The sequence below is a fragment of the Diachasma alloeum genome, unplaced genomic scaffold, assembly GCF_001412515.2.
Source record: "Diachasma alloeum isolate Michigan unplaced genomic scaffold, Dall2.0 Dall_scaffold_00196, whole genome shotgun sequence".
Taxonomy (NCBI): Eukaryota; Metazoa; Arthropoda; class Insecta; order Hymenoptera; family Braconidae; genus Diachasma; species Diachasma alloeum.
In genome coordinates this window covers 1-18,947 of record NW_021680361.1, presented here as the reverse complement: position 1 = coordinate 18,947, position 18,947 = coordinate 1, and the positions used below count along the sequence as shown (strand labels likewise).

The following is an 18,947-nucleotide window of genomic DNA, read 5'->3' as shown; positions in this document are numbered from 1 at the left end:
ATTGTAAATGATGCAACGATTGATCGATAATGATGGACAGCAACGATTTTATGATGGAATTGGTGTTTATTCTGGCGAATTGCGAGCGCCAGGGCAATATGAGAGGTGCACAGGGCGAAAATTTCTCGTCCCTGTGTGACCGACGTCTTTGTGACGTCACAAGATGGCGCCTGCTGTGTGATTCTGGACAAAGGACTGGGGTTTGGACGGTTCGTAGTGTCTATTGACTTTTTAATTGATCAAAAATGGAGTTGAAGTGGGGAATGAGTGGAGACAGTGGACATGAAGGATTTTATTTGTGATTGTGGGGTTGTGGGGAATGTCGAAGTGACGTCAGTAGTTTCGTTATTGTCGACGTGTTGATAAATACGCAAGATGGCGGTCGATGTGTTTCCGGAGTCGCGGGGGTTTTTTTATTTTTTGTGAGTGCATCCGGGGGTTTTTGATTTTCAAAATCGCGAGTGGCGGGTGAAGTGGTGAAAATGGCGGAGGAAGTGGTTTCTCGATGAAATTAGTGTTTGTGGAGAGTGTCAAGGGGTCTGGAGTTTTTCATGGTTCAGTGAATTTCTTTCGTTTATTTTTTTGTTCATCAGTGGAAATTGAAGTGATTGTGATCGACAAGGTGAGGACGGTGGAGAGGACTCAACCCCAGGGATAACAAGTGCGGCAGGAGGTGCGAGAGGTGGAAACGGAGCTGTTGTTTTCATCCAACGCCGGTGAGTTAATCAAAATCCTTCAGTCATTTATTTTATCACTCATCACTTGTTGAAATCTGATCGTGGGAATTAAATGGGGACAAGGGGATTATTGAAAAGACCTGATTGTTTTTTTTATCTCATTTATGGAAACATTTATATGAAGAATATCTTTCATTCTTTCATAAAAGAATTTTCACTGGAATAATTCTAAAATAATTAATCAGTATCATTGAAGGGTTTTACATAAATCATATTTTCCAATAAAAATGATATCTCGTTTACGTTTTACATTAGTAACTATCGTAGGAACTAGAAAAAGTTGTTTATACAAATAGAGATAAGGACAAAGTTTTATTACTAACACGCGTTTATCAATATTTATTATCATTGAATTGAATATCTATTGGATGTAGTAATACTATAAAGTGGGCAATTAGAGCACCTACACATGGAAATCGTATTGGCAGGAGTCAAATTAGTGTTTGTGGAGTCTCATAAGACCTATAAAATTGATCTTCGAAATCTCTTCTAGTCATAGAAAAATTCTCGTAATTGTTGCGTTTTAAAAATTTCCGAAGCTCTTCCAACAACTTCCGGGCGTTTTATCAGGGTTTTCCTCTTCAATTCCTCGTTGATTCCTCAGTACTTTGAATAGTCCTTCAAACCCGCGGTCAACCCATCCTCCGAACCCACCCCATGGCGCCATTAGTCGACAAACTGGCTGCCAACCAATCCAACGCGGTCCATATTTTCTCGAGGACTCCAGCCCTCGAACAGTTCAGACAAAAAGGAAGAATAAAATCAGCTGATCCTGTCTGACAATGTGACTGCCCACGCACTTTCACAACATCCCTTCGTACTTTCTGAAGCTAGCGATTGTAAATTCCTAGCAACCATAACCTGCAATCAACTGACAGGTAAAAACCTCTCGATCTCAAAACCAGAAACAAAATTACGTTTGGAGTTGAATATAAATTCTCTCTCCCGGTGCGACAAGATGTTGATGACTGTTGTTTATGCTCACGGATTCCAGGTAAAATGCCTTCGGAATTTTCTTAAGCCTCCACGATGCAGGCCAGTGACGTGCTAACATCGATATTCGGTGCTGGAGTCCTCAGCGAGGCCTCCTCGAGGTAAAATGAAGAAATAATCAAAGTGGCTGAGGCTTTTGTAAATATCTCGGAATCTAATGGAGATAGTGGAATCCTCGTTACGACCTTTTTTGTGGGGAATTTTCTCAGCTACAAAAATGATCTTCACAAAAATTTCACTATTTCGCGTAGTTTCGAAGATATTTACAAAAAACTGTAGGCTAAAATCCCCTTTTCCAAGGCTTCACTAAAGACAGATTATTTTCAATCTCAAATATCTCGGGATTGGCAGAGTGAAATTGAAAAAATATGGTCTCATTTTCAAGCTCTTTTCAAACCCTTCAAAATGAGAATAAATTTATCCAAATTGTTCCGTTAGTTCAGGAGATATTTGAGATATTGACAACCTTCATTTTCCCCCATCTCAAATGATAGTCAATTCCTAATTTTTTTCGTGACAGAGATGAAGAAAAAATTATTGAAATTTTTATCTACATCTATTTTTTTTGCTATCATTCCATTTTGCCCCCCTCCCCACCTTCTTCTGGAGATTAGATCCGCGTACAAAATTTCCGCGACAAAATTCCCAAAAAAAATTAAGACAATTTTTCCAGCGACAATTGTATTATTGACATCTGATCTGCTGACAATTTATTCTGGGCACATTATATTCGTCGATAAGTTATCCTTGTTAATTATCATGTAATTTTATGTGACTAAAGCATGTGGATGCCCTTTTTCTCTGTCAAATTTGATATTCCTTTTTCCAATTGATTGTTTATAATCATTCTCATTGCAAAATGCAATAAGACCGACGAAGATCATGCGCCTCAATTTATCAGCTGTTAAATTTTCATATTACAATAAATGATTTGCTCATTTGCTTGTTTGTTGATACTCTGGTAAAAGTGCGTGGCCACACTGTTATCAGTTTTCAGTCAGTTCACACGGTAATTCAATTAATCTGTTGTTCATCTCATCAATATAATTCCGTGCTTAGAATATTGTCATCTCGTGTTTTCAGCACCAAATTAAAAATTAAAACTTCATTTGGAATATTGAGTCACAGCTTCTTTTTATTCATATCAGAAATTTTGTATTTGGATATTAATATTATTTGTTTAAAGTGAAAAAATCGATCATCATTTTCACTATATTGCATTCAGATTCTCCTATCCTTAACGTCAAAAATGTGAGATAATCTCATAGTTCTAGCTATTAATTCTAATCAACTTTGTTCGAAGAAAACCTCAGTAAACGCAATATTAAGAAAGTAGAATTATTCTATTTTCCTCTGATCTAAATGATTTGGACAATTATGATTCGTTTATTCATGTTTCACAGAATGTTATTCAATTCTCTTTTGTTTGTTAGGCGGGCTTCATGAAAATGCGACGCAATACGATTGTACTCATGAAAACCGCCGTACTTTCTCCATTCGTTCGAGCTATCCGTCATGTTCGAGTTCTCATTTTCGATTCGAGATATCGCTCGTGCTTTTTTAGGCAAGAAATATTTATTTTCTCTTGAATTGAAAATTGCGGATTAAATTTGATCTCTAAATTCTGAGTTCCGTTTTTTCATTTTCTTCACTGAAGCCGCATAGGCTTCAGAAGTAGATAAAATGTGAAAAAAAAATTGGAAATTTTGCACTTCGGGTGCTCAGCGGATCCGGTTGTCAGTGGATAAATTGTCATCGGCCATTTCCTCGCGGAAGTTTTGTCCGCGACCGAAATATTCCCCATCTTCTCACCCCTAACTCTCATTAAAAATTCGCCAGATCGAGTCTCCCCTCGGCCTCCGACTTCATAAAATCCGCGCTCTCCACCGTCGCCCCAGAAGACCCCGAAGAGGACACTCGTCCCGGCCGTCTGGGCCCAAAACTCGTCTGCTTTGACGTGTCAACCCACCACGGCCTGGTGATAGTCACCCCAGACCGTTTAAGCGTCAATTCCCAAAGTAACTTCAGCACCCTCCGCGCAAACACTGGCTTCTACTCTGGCAAATGGATGTACGAACTCCAGCTGGGCTCCAAAGGAGTCATGCAGATAGGCTGGGGCACAGCGCAATGTAAATTCAGTCAAGAGAGTGGAGTTGGTGACACCATCAACTCCTACTCATACGACGGTAACCGCGTCCGCAAGTGGAACGTCTCCACCCACAAATACGGGGAGCCCTGGCTATCGGGGGACATAATCGGTTGCGCGATTGACCTGGACAACGGCAAGATCGACTTCCACAGGAACGGGAGACCCCTGGGGACAGCCTTCGACGGCATAACCACAGGGAGTGGAATCGCGTATTTTCCGACGGTTTCCCTAGCTTTCACTGAAAATCTCACAGCCAATTTTGGCTCCACACCCTTCAGATACCCCATTAGCGGATACCAGACCCTCCAGGCGTCCCCGGTAGCCCAGCTGAAACGATCCCACCTGATCTTTTCCTGGTTCGAGCGTCTGATCGATCAGATGATCCTCGATGGACGGGAGACAGTCCCATCCCAGACCTCTGGTAGTGACCCCATGACCCTCAGGACGTACCTCATGTGCCTCGCCAGGTCCATCCTCCATCATCTGGGGCCTCTTCTGTCAGTCCCTTACATCGTCGAAGCTATCTTCCTTCCTTTTGTCCAGAGCCTAGCTCAAGACGACCCAGACAAACTGACAATCTGTCTCGATTTACTGTGGACATTCCTCGAAAAGCACGAGATCAAAGCTTGCCTCGAGAGCAGTGTTGTATACCTCCTCTCCGCCTTCAGACACGTGTCGCTGAGGCTAGATTACCCTGACCAATGCAGGAGTCTTCGCCTCCTCACGAACCTCTGTCATCACACGAAGACGAGGCAGTATCTCCTGCAAAACGTCTTATTCGATCGAGTCCGCTTCGCCAATTTCATCCACGTGAAGCCTCTGGACGAAGGAGGACTCGTCGACATAATCCAGAAGACGTGGTGGGAGACAAACCCCCCGGATCACTCGGTCGAGGTCAATAAACAGAGCTACAGTGACGCCTGCGAGAGGATCAAGTCAGCTATCGCTGAGGTCGAGGCCCTCCAGGTCGAACTGCTGATTACCTTTCTCGATAACAGCGATGGTACACCCACGACGTCATCCTCGAGGACGATTTTCCTGAAGAACTTCAGGAGGTTCGTCCAAGAGAACTTGATATCCAGCAGAACCCCTCTGCAGATCACAGTCTGTTGTTTCCACCGGCTTCTGGTGGCTTTCAGAGTCCTCTGGGAGAGAGAAGTCGGGACTTCCCCGGTTTTCGTCCCCTGCAGGGTCTTTTACGACTCGTCAATAAATTATGCCGACATCGATAGACTTGGCGGGGTACTGTCTTACTTGAATAAAACTTATAAGAACGAGTTGATTCATCATCTGGGGCCGGACCACGAGGTGATCCTCTCGATGGAGCAGACCCAGGAGACGAACAACTTCATGGGAGGACCTGGGAGAATGGGGGAGATGTCTGTGGTCATTCCTACGACGACCAGAATGCTTAACATCAACACTTCAACGTCTGGTGGATCGCCCATCATCCTGGGTTACCCCACCTTCGTCCGGGAGGAGAAGCCCCTGCGATCTGGCTCGGCAGACACAGCTGTCTCCTTGCTGGAACTCCTCGAGAATGTCATATTGTTCTACCATGCTGCTGCCAAGAAGCAAATAGCTAAAGTCGCTAATCTACGTGACAGCATGAGCGAATACGTCTCAGCGATGTCTGACGTCAAAGCCAGACTCGAAACCCTTAAGAAATCGAAGGACCCGGACGCCTACGTCGTCCAGCAGGAGCTCCTCAGGACGATAGGCGTCTTCAATACGAAGCTCTCTGAGCAAGCTAGGCACATGGCGTGGGTCAGAGCAGCTGTCTATTCTCACGAGAAACAGTCCCAGCTCGCTTGGCTCCTCAAGGTCGTCATTCTGACTCTGAAAAAGGCGAGCCTCGAGGGGAATATGTTCAGATTCGTACCGGATTTCTATCTGGAGGCCCTGGCTGATCTCAGTGTAGGTCTTAAGAATCATCTTCATCCTACAGCTCCTATTGAGAACATCAAGGGGTACGAGACAATGCTCCGGGAGATTGCCCAGTTTCTCTGCGATCACTTCTTGGATTCCCGAATCGTTCATGCCATTGCTAAAGACACGCTGATTCTCACGCTGGCTGGGTTCACGTCCAATTCCCTCACGCTAAAGGCGCTTGAGGAGATCCCTAAGGAGTCTAGGATAAAATTCGTGACGAATGTCCTCAGACCTTACGAAAATCGCGCCTGGGCCCAATCCAACTGGGTACTTGTGAGGTTTTGGCAGGGACACGGTTTCGCTTTTAGGTACGAGAAGAGTCCACATCTCGCTAGGAAAATTGGGCCGAAGATGCTGCAGCAGGAGTCCATCTCGCAGCCGATCAAACCGTGTCCTTCGGTCATGTATCAGATGCATGTCAGGGACATTCTCCTTGAAAACACCAAGACAACGACCCAGTTTCTTAATTCTCTGTTGAATCAGATGAACTGGGCGTTCTCGGAGTTCATAAGCATGGTACAGGAGATTCATAATGTCTCGTCGAGGCCAGAACGGGTGTTCATCGAGTCCAGACAGCTCAAAATCTGCGCAACTTGCTTCGATCTGGCTATTTCTCTGCTGAGGGTCATTGAGATGATCGCAACGGTGGCTCCCACCATCTTCAGTGATAACTCTCAGAGTTCCAGTGAGAATCTTCTCGCCAGGCTGTGTCAGCTGCTCTGTCAGATATTGAACAGGGTCAGCTTGCAGACTAGCTGCTTTCAGCATGTGGTGTTGCTGGACATTCCGGATTTGGAGACTATAGATCATTTTCCGATTCTGGCTGCTGTCACGGGGATTCTGCTGGCTCTGCTGAAGGAGGACATGACGAGGGCTGGGGAGTCCAGTGACATTCCTAGGGTGACGAAGGCTTTGCTGACGGAGCCGAGCTTTCAGATGAGCTCCTTGCACTTCGTGCTTGGCGAGGATGTGCCCAAGAATGGGAAATTGGACAAGAATGTCAAGACTTTCTCGTTGGGCTCTTACAGGAATGATGTGACGCCTGAGGAGGTTGAACGGGTGAGGCGGATGCTGAAGTATTTGGATTCCAAGAGGGTCTTGCTGCCTGACAATCGTCTGGTCAGCGATGACGATGACACCTGCATCATTTGCTATGCTTACCCGAATGGAGCTACCTTCAAACCTTGCAATCATAAGTCTTGCAGGGTCTGCATCGATCGACATCTGTTGAACAGCCGAGAGTGCTTCTTCTGCAAGACTACTATAACTCAAGTCTACGACTTAAATAAAACCCTGATTCATGATTTTACTTCTAGTCTCGTTAGGTCATCATCTAGCTCCTCGTGATATCAGTGGATAGGAAGGTTCAGGAATGAAAGGCGTAAGAATACGTGAATTATGGATTATTAAAATGTAAAAGGTTTAAATTTATTGTTGATGTTATGGATATTGAGCAAAATTTGTGATGAATAAAATTGTTTTTGAGTATTTGAATGGCGTCATCATTATTTATTAATAAAAATGGGTGCACCTAGACACAGAGACTAGCCCCCAGGTTCCTGCTCAACCCAGTGATGAGTGTCTTCTCAGGTTTATTGAAGTCGTCTAGAGCTTGAACGAATACAAATCCTGCTACGAAGCCTCCTAGGGCTGTCGTTACGATAGCCATGAGCATGGAGAAACGATTTTTATTCAGGTACAACGAGGGGTCTCTCCTCAAGACACTCTGCATGAGGCAGATGCCAGGGCAGATGAAGATGAACGCCGCTGAGAGGGTCCCCAGGAAATTGATCACTGGAGATATGTCTGGGATGAAAATGGCTATCACCAGTGATGCGACGAACCACAAGAGGGTCACGACCACTCGAACTGTGGGATTTGTCTCGATCTCGGTGGGGCACAGCCCCAGGAGGGAGTTCCTCCCGCAGAAGAGGACTATTGGGTACGTCGTGAAGTTCTTGACTGCCAGGGCGACTATCGCCACTGCCAGGGTCGGGCTCTTGTCTGTGTACCCTTGGAGAATGTCACTGGGTACTTTCCCTGATCCAAATGTCTGGTATCCGAAGATGCCGACTACTGTGTAAGCCACGAAGCAGATGCACATACTTATGATCGAACTTATTGTGAACTTGCTGAGGTTTCTGTCCTTCATGCAGGCGTATGTTGGAATGGCGGTCATGTGACTCTGGAAAATTCATGGAGGGGTCAAGAATATTTTATAATTTTTGGGGTGAAGAGGATTTTTTGAGGTTTCAAGTGAAATCAGATTCACGCAAATTATCCCATTCGTTTAGAAAATCTTTTTTTTTCTTTGAAAACTTGAATTTTTCACGAGAATTAGGCATTTTAGGGAAAAATTTCAGAAAAAATTTTTTGCAGAAAATTAAATTTCGAAGATAAAAGTCTTGTAATATTTTCTGATAGAACCGCTCGTTATGGAGAGGATTTAATATTAGAATGTATGAATTCAGTCATGAGACTGGACAATTCATCCAAGTGTCAATTGGGAATATTTTGGAAATGACTTAGTGAAGTTTGAATAAAAGAAATTTCATTTTGAAAATAATTTTTCGAAACTTGACATGAAATCAGATTTATATAAATTCTTCCACTCGTCTAGAAGATATTGAGAATTCGAAAAGTTTTGTTTTCTTCTTTCAAATCAGTTTTTTTTTCTTCTTTTTCTTTGAAAACGTGAATTTATCGCGAGAATTAGATATTTTAGAGAAAAATGTCAGAAGAAATTTTTTGCAGAAAATTAAATTTCGAACAAAAAAGTCTTGTAATACTTTCTGATAGAACCGCTCGTTATGGAAAGGATTTAATATTAGAATGTCTGAATTCAGTCATGAGACTGGAAAATTTATCGAGGGGGCAATTGGGAATATTTTGAAAATGACTAGGTGAATTTTGAAAAAAAAATTTCATTTTGAAAATCATTTTTCGAAGCTTGAGATGAAATCAGATTCATCTAAATTTTTCCATTCGTTTAGAAAACATTGAGGATTCAACAAGTTTTGATTTCTTCTTTCAAATCAGTTTTTTTTTCTTCTTTTTCTTTGAAAGCATGAATTTATCTCGAGAATTAGTCATTTTAGGGAAAAATATCAGAACAAATTTTTTGTGGAGAATTAGATTTTGAACAAAAAAGTCCCATAACATTTTCTGCCAGCACCACTCGTTGTGGAGATAATCCGATATTTACTGGCACTGAAATGAGTAATTTCACCTGATAAGCAAAACAGATGATGGGGATGATCTGAAGTGCTTGGGTTGCATTTTTCGGCCAGACTTGAGTGGGTTTCGGGTAGTCCTCAGTCCTCATGCTCTCGTAAATCACTACCCAGGCTACATAAATAATCGTGAGACATCCCAAAGTGCTTGCGTAGCTGAGGACGTCCAGACGTTTGAAGAAACTCAAAGGGAGAATGAAAATTATGCAGCTGATTGTTGTGACGAAGTTCCTCGATAAAAACCTTGGGAAATCAAACGTAAAATCGTCATAGAAGTCTTCCAATTCCAACGACATCAATAAACAAGTGGATAATTACATTTTTTAAATGCAATCTTTTGAGTATAGCTATTGTTGCTAATAAATTAGCANTTTTTCTTTGAAAACGTGAATTTATCGCGAGAATTAGATATTTTAGAGAAAAATGTCAGAAGAAATTTTTTGCAGAAAATTAAATTTCGAACAAAAAAGTCTTGTAATACTTTCTGATAGAACCGCTCGTTATGGAAAGGATTTAATATTAGAATGTCTGAATTCAGTCATGAGACTGGAAAATTTATCGAGGGGGCAATTGGGAATATTTTGAAAATGACTAGGTGAATTTTGAAAAAAAAATTTCATTTTGAAAATCATTTTTCGAAGCTTGAGATGAAATCAGATTCATCTAAATTTTTCCATTCGTTTAGAAAACATTGAGGATTCAACAAGTTTTGATTTCTTCTTTCAAATCAGTTTTTTTTTCTTCTTTTTCTTTGAAAGCATGAATTTATCTCGAGAATTAGTCATTTTAGGGAAAAATATCAGAACAAATTTTTTGTGGAGAATTAGATTTTGAACAAAAAAGTCCCATAACATTTTCTGCCAGCACCACTCGTTGTGGAGATAATCCGATATTTACTGGCACTGAAATGAGTAATTTCACCTGATAAGCAAAACAGATGATGGGGATGATCTGAAGTGCTTGGGTTGCATTTTTCGGCCAGACTTGAGTGGGTTTCGGGTAGTCCTCAGTCCTCATGCTCTCGTAAATCACTACCCAGGCTACATAAATAATCGTGAGACATCCCAAAGTGCTTGCGTAGCTGAGGACGTCCAGACGTTTGAAGAAACTCAAAGGGAGAATGAAAATTATGCAGCTGATTGTTGTGACGAAGTTCCTCGATAAAAACCTTGGGAAATCAAACGTAAAATCGTCATAGAAGTCTTCCAATTCCAACGACATCAATAAACAAGTGGATAATTACATTTTTTAAATGCAATCTTTTGAGTATAGCTATTGTTGCTAATAAATTAGCAATTTGCTTTCGAATGGATTCTCTTTTTTTAATTCTTATTTCACTATTCTCTTCTTCTATTTTTTCACGTCATAGACTGGTACCTGAGTTTAATAGAGATAGAGATTTTTATATAAAAAAACTCATGACGGTATTGTGTAACTTGATAAGCAATGATGCTGTTCTCACAATTTTTCAACTTGATTAAGAAGCCATTGAAATATACTTTTCAAGCCCCTGATTTAATTGCTATTACTGATGATTCTTTCAGTAATCATGAAAAAACTAATTTTCTCTTTCAAATCGCATAAACAATGTGCTGTAACTCAACAACCAGATGTGCGACCCCCATCATATTCTGATAAAATGGAGAGGGTATTGTTATCAATTTTTTGATTCATGACTAATTCCATTCTGATGACAATTTTTTGAGTGATCGTTGAAAAATCGATTTTTGGAAAGAAAATCATGAAATTCGATTGAACAAAAAATCGCATGTTCGGACTATTTAGACTATATTTAGTTACGCTAACACAAAAAATTGGAAACTCAAATCTGATTTATAAAATTCAATCAAAAGTTGAATTAAATTTAACAAGTCATTACCAGTGATGGCAGTAGTCCATTCCATAAAAAGTAGCTAGAACTCGGTCGAACTGATCTCCAATGATGATGACGAATGTCAAGCAACATCCGAACGCGTAGATCGTGACACATACGCCACAGATGACGAGAGCCTTCGGTCCACACAGTCCAGCCAAGGTGTCCTGCATTGAAGATGTTTTGGTCATGTCGCTGCATTCTGCCAGGATTATCAAAGCTGCTGTTATGAAGATCAGGAGGATTGCTTGGATGATGACAGCTGATACTATCCCCCCGGATTTGTCAAATGCCAGGGGGAAATTTAGTAAACCTGCACCGAGGGTCGCGTTTACAATCAGAAAAATTGTTCCCATGATTCCGGTTCCTGAGGAGATGAAGAATAGATTGGTAGGGAGAAGTTTTAGGGGAAAGTGTTGAGGACATTTTTTGTAGCTGAGGAAATTCTCTACAAAAATTTCTTATGAAATTTTTTTCTAAAATAGCTTGTTATCGAGATATTTAAAAATGAATGAAATGAAAAAATCAACAAGTTGAAAGGGATTGATAATTTTTGATAAATTTTAATTACTAAATCAATCAATACCTTCATACTTATTGGTTCTAGGGGAAAATGATAATAACATTTTTTGTAGCTGAAGAAATTCTCTACAAAAATTTCTTATGAAATTTTTTTCTAAAATAACTTGTCATCAAGATATTTAAAAATGAATGAAATAAGAAAAATCATGAAGTTGACGAGAATTGATGATTTTCGACAGATTTTACCTAATAAATCAGTCAATATCTCGATACTTATTGGTTCTAGGAGGAAATATCAATTACATTTTCTACAACTGAGGAAATTTCATACAAAAAATTCCCATAAAACTTTCTTCTAAATCTCTTCTTTATTGAGATAATAAAAAAAATAACAAGAGAAAAAAACAATGAGGCAAAAAAACAGTAATTAAGAAAATTTAATTATGCCTAAACCTATTGTTTATCACAATTATTGATTCACCAATTACCTCCATTGTTGGAAGCCCTCTGAGGTGGATTTTCCCCTGTCAACTCGGTGGTATTATCAATCAGAGGTTCTCCACTCAGAAAACTCATACTTCAATAATTAAAAAAACTCGATTGACGTTGATAAATTATCCAAAATATCGAGCAACAAATTGTCCTAATTATTGGAACGTTTCACATTGAAATGAGTACAAACCTATCAGTAACAATGTGCAATGATATTCAGTATCGAGAGACCAGAGGTCATATTCAGTATCACGTTCATTGTGTTTAATTTCAAGAGAAAATGGTATTTAGCGAGGTCGATAGGTTGATACCCTTGGGGAAATTATTTTTCCGTCGATTCTAGTTACTTTTACACATTTTCGAGGGAAACAGCTGCTCACGATGACCTACAAGTGTCTTATTTAGAAAGGAGATAATATTCTTTTTTTTTCTCAAGTTTGAAAAGTACGGTGGGACGACCTCTTTAATGCAGAGTAGCAACTAAAATTGTAAATAATGAATCCAGGGGTTGAAAACAAAATTGGAAATTTTTTCAGAGATTTTTTTTATTGAATGAATTTTCGAAATTTTTTCACAGATCGAAGGGGTAAAGAATTTTTTTTTCTGAATATCTTAATTTAAATTTATGTTAATTCAATTTTTTCGTGCTGATGAATTTACTACTTGATTTTTATCGGAAAAAAATGAGAAACAACTGGGTTTTGATTTTTTTATTGATAAGAAAAAGGCTTAAGAGGAATAAAATCAAGAAGAGTATCCTCGTGACGAAATTCTCACCCGATTGATTTAAATTTTGCTCCACACATATGTAATATTTACCCAACATGAAAATTTTGGAAAATTCATATTTTTTTACTTTTTGGAATTTTTTTCTCAAAATTGGTTGAGGTGAAAAAAATAAAAAAATCGTAATATTCAGCTACAGCATAAATAATTGCAATAGTAATTTTTTCAGATTTTTCGAATCATTTATGCAGAATTTTTCCATCCTCATCACCTGTAGCAATTTCGAAAAAAAACTATAAAAACCCGAAAAATTAAGATTTTTAAAGAACCTCATTTAGTTATATTTATATACATATTCTGTATGTGTGAACTAAATCTTGAATCACTCTATGGAGAATTACGTCATGAGGGCCCTTGAAGATTCCATCAATGAAAAAAATGAAAACTCAGTTTTTTATCATTTTTTACATAAAAACTGAAGATCTCTCCTTAATAGTTCTCTTCGTTAACAATTCCTTCATTATTTCAAAAATCCTCAGTTATATCCCTAGTCACAGATTTACAGGTGAACCACGATGTCTCCTCGGTTCTCTTGAGATTGCTGATAAAAATGGATGTTGACCTAGTGAGGTATTTTATACTAGTGGTCATTCTGATGAAATAAAATCATCAGTAAATTATTCTCCGGTAGTACAGTGGTCAGTATCCCCACTCGTCTTGTCATTTCCAAGACTAAAAATAAAATTCCCAAAACAGATTGATCAATGAATTCATAAGACTGCCCTGCTCAATTTGATTTTAAAAATCAACAAATCATCCCAAACTCATCATTTTAATAATCCACATAATTGTACACCTTAAAACTACAATGAATCAATCTTATCCGACATTTATAAAAATCTCCAGCTCTTCCTCAACACCTCCATCATCATCTTCAGCATCATCTCCTCTGCTCCCTCAAATAGTCTCGCAAGGGGACGCAAGTGACTGATGCAGTTTGGAAACCGCAGTCTGCACGATCTGCTGAAAGACCTCATCCTCCTGACAGGTCACATCGAGCCCCAGCAGATCGATATGCGCCTTCTTCCCATCAACAGTGACATAAAGCTGCTCTCCCTTGAAGATCTTGGGAACCGAGTCCTCCCCGAACATCTCCTGAAGCATCTCAATCAAACAAGTCTTGAAATGCATCCTGTCCATTTTCGTGGGTGGTGGCAGTGTCTTCGGAGGGTTCTCCATCAACTCTGCCTGTAGCAGAGCCGTAAAAACAGAATCCGCATACATGTCATTCACCGGAGTAGCAATCCACTCCATCGTCACAATCTTCCCATCAATCGTAACATCAACATTATTAAAAAGCCTCATCTTCTTGTCATCCACGTACTCCAAATTCCCAGCAATCTGTCCCAGGAGGTGCTTCAAAACCGGCAGTGAAGCGCTGAAATGCATGCTCTGCCTCTGCACAACGTGACTAGTCGTCATGTCCGTGTACTTTGACAGATCAGAGGGCGCCAATTGATGGTGATTGAAGTTCCTCTTGACAAGAACACCAGAGAGAATCTCCCCAGGTTTAGAAGTCTCCATGGCAAGCGTTCCCATGACTTTGGCAGTCTTCTCTCCCCTGAAATACAACTCCACAGCAACTGTATTCCTAGGATTGTGGATCTCCATAGTCGTACTAGGATCGTCCTGATACTCCCTCTGCAGTGCAGCCTTCAGCCTTCCCATCTCGTTCTGTTCACCATGAACAAGAACGACATGAGGTGGCTTCAGAATCCTGATGAACTCTGATGTCTGCTGATAGTCAGTGTGCGCTGAGAAGGATATGTAGTCGACAGACATCTTCAGAGGGAGTTTCTGTCCGCTCATTGTCGCTATTTCCTCGGGTTCGGAGAGAATTGTCTTGGCTAGGGTACCCTCGACGCAGTATCCAGCGATGATAACTCCATTCTTGGCGTCTGTGCACCAGGACTCGAATAGCTCACGAGACAGTCCACTCTGCATCATTCCTGGCGATGCCATCACCACGCAGGGCCCAATGTCGTCGAAGTGATCGATTCCCTTCAAGTTTGAGATGTGTTTGAAGACAAAAGGATTGTTGATTGCTATCTGCCTTCTGATCTTATCGTTCATGGCGTTGACGTACGTCTGGTAGACAGCCATGCATTTTTTGGCTAGGGAGGAGGCGTAATAGATGGGAATCTCGTGAAGCTCTGGGTGCTGGCTCCAGTACTCGTCCAGGATCAGGAGGAGCTCCTGGGCTCGACCCAGAGCGAACACTGGGATGAGGCACCTGCCACCACGGTTCACTATCTCGTGGACTAGGTTCGTGAACCTTCGCTCGCGGTCTTCTCGCTTCTCGTGGATGTGTGTACCGTAGGTGGATTCGGTTATCAAGACGTCTGGGTGGACGTTGGGAATCTCGGCGGCCATCAGATGGCGGTCCTCTTGGCGGCTGAAGTCTCCGGTGTAGAGGATCTTGACACCTGGGGATTGGAGAGATTTTTGTGAGATCAGAGAGTGGATTTTTATTGGTGGAAGATCTATCAGTTTTGCAGGTATTTTGGTGTTTTATTTTCTCGGAAAGTAGAGCATTTCGGGGGATCTTGTGGGAAGACTTCATGATAGCGGTGGCTGTCTAAGATCTGTGATAGTGGATTTAGGGGAGCATAAAATAAAGTGAAACGGCAGAGATGAATTAATGAAATTTGTGAAAGGTCAAACTGTCTTAAGGGCTAAACGGAAGAGACAGGTTGAGGGTTGAACGGGAGAGACGTTTGACCCTCATCTGTCTTTTCTGTTTGACCCTTAGAATGTTTAATCCATAACGTGTCCCTTGCATTTGACTTTCGAGAACGTTTGACCCTCATCTGTCTCTTCTACTTGACCCTTGAGAAGGTTTATCCCACAACGTATATCTCCCATTTGACCTTTGAGAATGTGACCCACAGTTTATTTCTCATTTAACCCTCGAGAATACTTGACCCACAGCCTATCTCTCCCATTTGACCCTCGAGAACGTTTGACCTACAATGTTTCTTGCTTGTAACCCTTAAGAACCTTTGGCTCTCATGACTCTTCTGTTTGACTCTTGAAAAAGTTTGACCTATCTCTTCAATTGGACCCTTGAGTTTTACCTATAGTCAATCTCTTCCATTTGACCGTTGAGAAAGTTTAACCCACAGTCCATCTCTCCCATTTAACCCTTTCCAATGTTTGACTCACGGTCTCTGCCATTTTACCCTTGAGAATATTTAACCCCCAGCCTGTCTCTTCTGTTTGACCCTTAGAATGTTTAATCCATAACGTGTCCCTTGCATTTGACTTTCGAGAACGTTTGACCCTCATCTGTCTCTTCTACTTGACCCTTGAGAAGGTTTATCCCACAACGTATATCTCCCATTTGACCTTTGAGAATGTGACCCACAGTTTATTTCTCATTTAACCCTCGAGAATACTTGACCCACAGCCTATCTCTCCCATTTGACCCTCGAGAACGTTTGACCTACAATGTTTCTTGCTTGTAACCCTTAAGAACCTTTGGCTCTCATGACTCTTCTGTTTGACTCTTGAAAAAGTTTGACCTATCTCTTCAATTGGACCCTTGAGTTTTACCTATAGTCAATCTCTTCCATTTGACCGTTGAGAAAGTTTAACCCACAGTCCATCTCTCCCATTTAACCCTTTCCAATGTTTGACTCACAGTCTCTGCCATTTTACCCTTGAGAATATTTAACCCCCAGCCTGTCTCTTCTATTTGACCCTTAACCATGTTTGGCCCTCAGTCTCTCCCATTTGACCCTTGAGAATGTTTGACCCACAGTCACTTCCATTTGACCCTTGAGAATGTTTAACCCACAGTCTCTTCCATTTGACCCTTGAATATCTTTAACCCAGTCTACATCTCCCATTTGACCCTCGAGAAGGTTCACCTCATCGCTTATCTCTCCCACTTGACCCGCAGTTTCTTCCATTTGACCCTTGAATATCTTTAACCCATAGTCTATCTCTTCCATTTGACTCCTAACTACATTTGACCCTCAGTCTCTCCCCCATTATTTCTCCAAAAATTTCTAAACTTAAGGTCATAAATCTCCCACTAATTCACCTGCAATTTCAATCATAAACATGGCAGCCCCCAGTACGTGTCCAGCATTGTACGCCCAGAATTTAATTCCAAAAACGTCCTTCTCCTCGTGAAAATTTATCGTCTCTATCTTGTCCATGCTGGCCTCAAGGTCAGACTCAGTGTACAGCATCTGTTCTGTCGCGATGTTGGAGACCTTGATGTAGTCAGAGAGGAGCCAGCGGTAGATGGCTTTGGTAGCGTGAGTCATGAAGCATCTCCCTTTGAAACTCGTCTTCTGGAGGAACCAGGGGAGGGCTCCACAGTGGTCCAGGTGAAAATGGGAGATGAGGAGGAGATCGATCTCGTCCGCCTCGACGAGATCGACAAAAGGAAGGGCATCCATTCCAGAGAGACCTGGGTGGATACCGCAGTCCAGCATTATTTTCTTTCCTTTGAACTCCAGCATAATGCAGGATCTACCCACTTCCTGACCTGCACCCAGGGGCTTTATCGAGAGGAGGTCACTCTCCTCGGCGGGTACCTGGGTGTCCACTGGCTTTCTTTTGCTTCCCATGATTTTTAACTGGAATTACAAGTCAGGGACTATTAGTGAGGTGAAGCAAAACGGGAAATTTTTTTTTTTGTTCAAGTGTTTCTGAACAATTACAGTTGAAATTTCATACATATTTCTCATCTGTCCATATTATAAAAATTTCTATCGACTTCTGGTGATAAAAATTTGGTACTCGAAATTAAGACTCCAAAATTGAGTCACAAGGGTTTAGGGATTAAGGGTCAAAATAAGGTTCGTGAGGGTTAGAATAAGGGTCATGAGGGTCAGAATAAGGATCATGGAGGTCATATGGAGATCATATGTTTCTATACAACATTTTGTTATAGGAATTCCTCGATATGAATTTCTGATTTTTTTTTCACTCAATTTTTCTTCACTTTTCATAGAAAAATGTAGCGAATTCGATAGCTATTTTTATTTCTCTTTAATGGAAAATGTCTAATAATTATAAATATATATAATTATAAATCAATAAGAAATTGTTTTATAAAAAAGTCAGTAGAATAGTAGAATGCCATTTTCTATAGAATTTTTTCTATACGAATTCGTTGACATGAATTTTTGAAGTCGTCTTGACTCAATTTCTCAACTTTCATTTGAAAAATCAAACAAACTTGTAAAATTTCTTTATAGAATTTCTATAGAAAATATCCAATAGAGTTAGTTATACATAAAAAAATTATTTTTAAAAAATTGAATTGATTTTTCTATTGATTTTTTTTTAGAATATTTCTCATTGAGCATTACTATTGAAAATTTCCGCAGCTTATCTGCACACAATTTTTTTTCTCCTTTCAGTTGGAAAGTCAATCAAAAATTTGGAAAATTAGAGCAGAGGAATTTGTATAGAAAATATCCAATAGTTGGTTGTATGAAAAAATTCAATTCTATCGATTTTTTCTGCGAATATTTTCCATTAAACATTTCCATTGAAAAAAACTCGCGGAAAGTTCAACAGAAATCCAATAAAATTTTCTAGCGAATGCTCTACGTTTTTCTACGAAATTGTTTGGTACGTAGAGCTAAATCCTTTCATAAGTCATCTATCCGATTGCAAATAATCCCATTCTTGATTACTATAAAAATGAAAAAAAGGAGATTTCCATTTGTTCTGAAAAAATGTCAATTCTGCCGAATTTTTCCAATATAATATTTTATCTATCATTTTATTATTCATCGAACCACAATGTTTTCATGGAAAATACATTCTTTAGGTTAGATTCTTACATTTCAAGACTCCAGCGTGTCCACAACCATGAATAATAATCCTCTCACACTTTCGAGTCCATAATTCAGTACAAAACAGAACTTTTTGAAAAAATCTCACGAGGCTGATAGTTTTTATCGGATTTTTTAGGTAAAAAATGGTTAAAATAATGAGCCGGCGTCGTGCTACTCGAAATCCAACACAAAAGCACCAATTGGTTGTCCACCAGCAGAATCAAAGAGGATAGACTAAAGCAGAGGCTCAGATCTCGGGGTTCAGACGACCCCAAGCCAAAAATAGTATCGCCCCAACGGAGGGATGGCGCCACGGTCGAATCTGACGGCTGGGCGACTCGGCAGTAATAGCAGATCCGATCAATTAGCCCCTCCAATTAAAACCAAATTTGGGGTCCCTATAGGAAAATGGACGGCTCAGAATTA

The 18,947-nt window shown here is 40.4% G+C and overlaps 3 protein-coding genes across 3 annotated transcripts; 1 reads left to right on the top strand and 2 right to left on the bottom strand.

Annotated features, from left to right (window-relative positions):
• Positions 1-1,417: 1,417 nt before the first annotated feature.
• LOC107048738 (E3 ubiquitin-protein ligase RNF123) lies at positions 1,418-7,299 on the top strand. The gene is made up of 3 exons (XM_015272088.1): positions 1,418-1,615; positions 1,732-1,831; positions 3,570-7,299. The coding sequence occupies exons 2-3, from the start codon at positions 1,767-1,769 to the stop codon at positions 7,156-7,158; spliced, it is 3,654 nt and encodes a 1,217-aa protein (XP_015127574.1). The 5' UTR covers positions 1,418-1,615; positions 1,732-1,766; the 3' UTR covers positions 7,159-7,299.
• Positions 7,208-12,380, bottom strand: LOC107048739 (putative sodium-coupled neutral amino acid transporter 7). The gene is made up of 5 exons (XM_015272089.1): positions 12,122-12,380; positions 11,928-12,016; positions 10,924-11,284; positions 9,966-10,212; positions 7,208-7,996 (listed from the first exon to the last, which is right to left on the bottom strand). Exons 2-5 carry the CDS (start codon positions 12,013-12,015, stop codon positions 7,343-7,345), a joined length of 1,350 nt encoding a protein of 449 aa, XP_015127575.1. The 5' UTR covers position 12,016; positions 12,122-12,380; the 3' UTR covers positions 7,208-7,342.
• Positions 12,381-13,470: 1,090 nt separating this feature from the next.
• Positions 13,471-18,725, bottom strand: LOC107048737 (cleavage and polyadenylation specificity factor 73). The gene is made up of 3 exons (XM_015272087.1): positions 18,528-18,725; positions 16,766-17,309; positions 13,471-15,143 (listed from the first exon to the last, which is right to left on the bottom strand). The coding sequence occupies exons 2-3, from the start codon at positions 17,298-17,300 to the stop codon at positions 13,615-13,617; spliced, it is 2,064 nt and encodes a 687-aa protein (XP_015127573.1). The 5' UTR covers positions 17,301-17,309; positions 18,528-18,725; the 3' UTR covers positions 13,471-13,614.
• Positions 18,726-18,947: the final 222 nt, after the last annotated feature.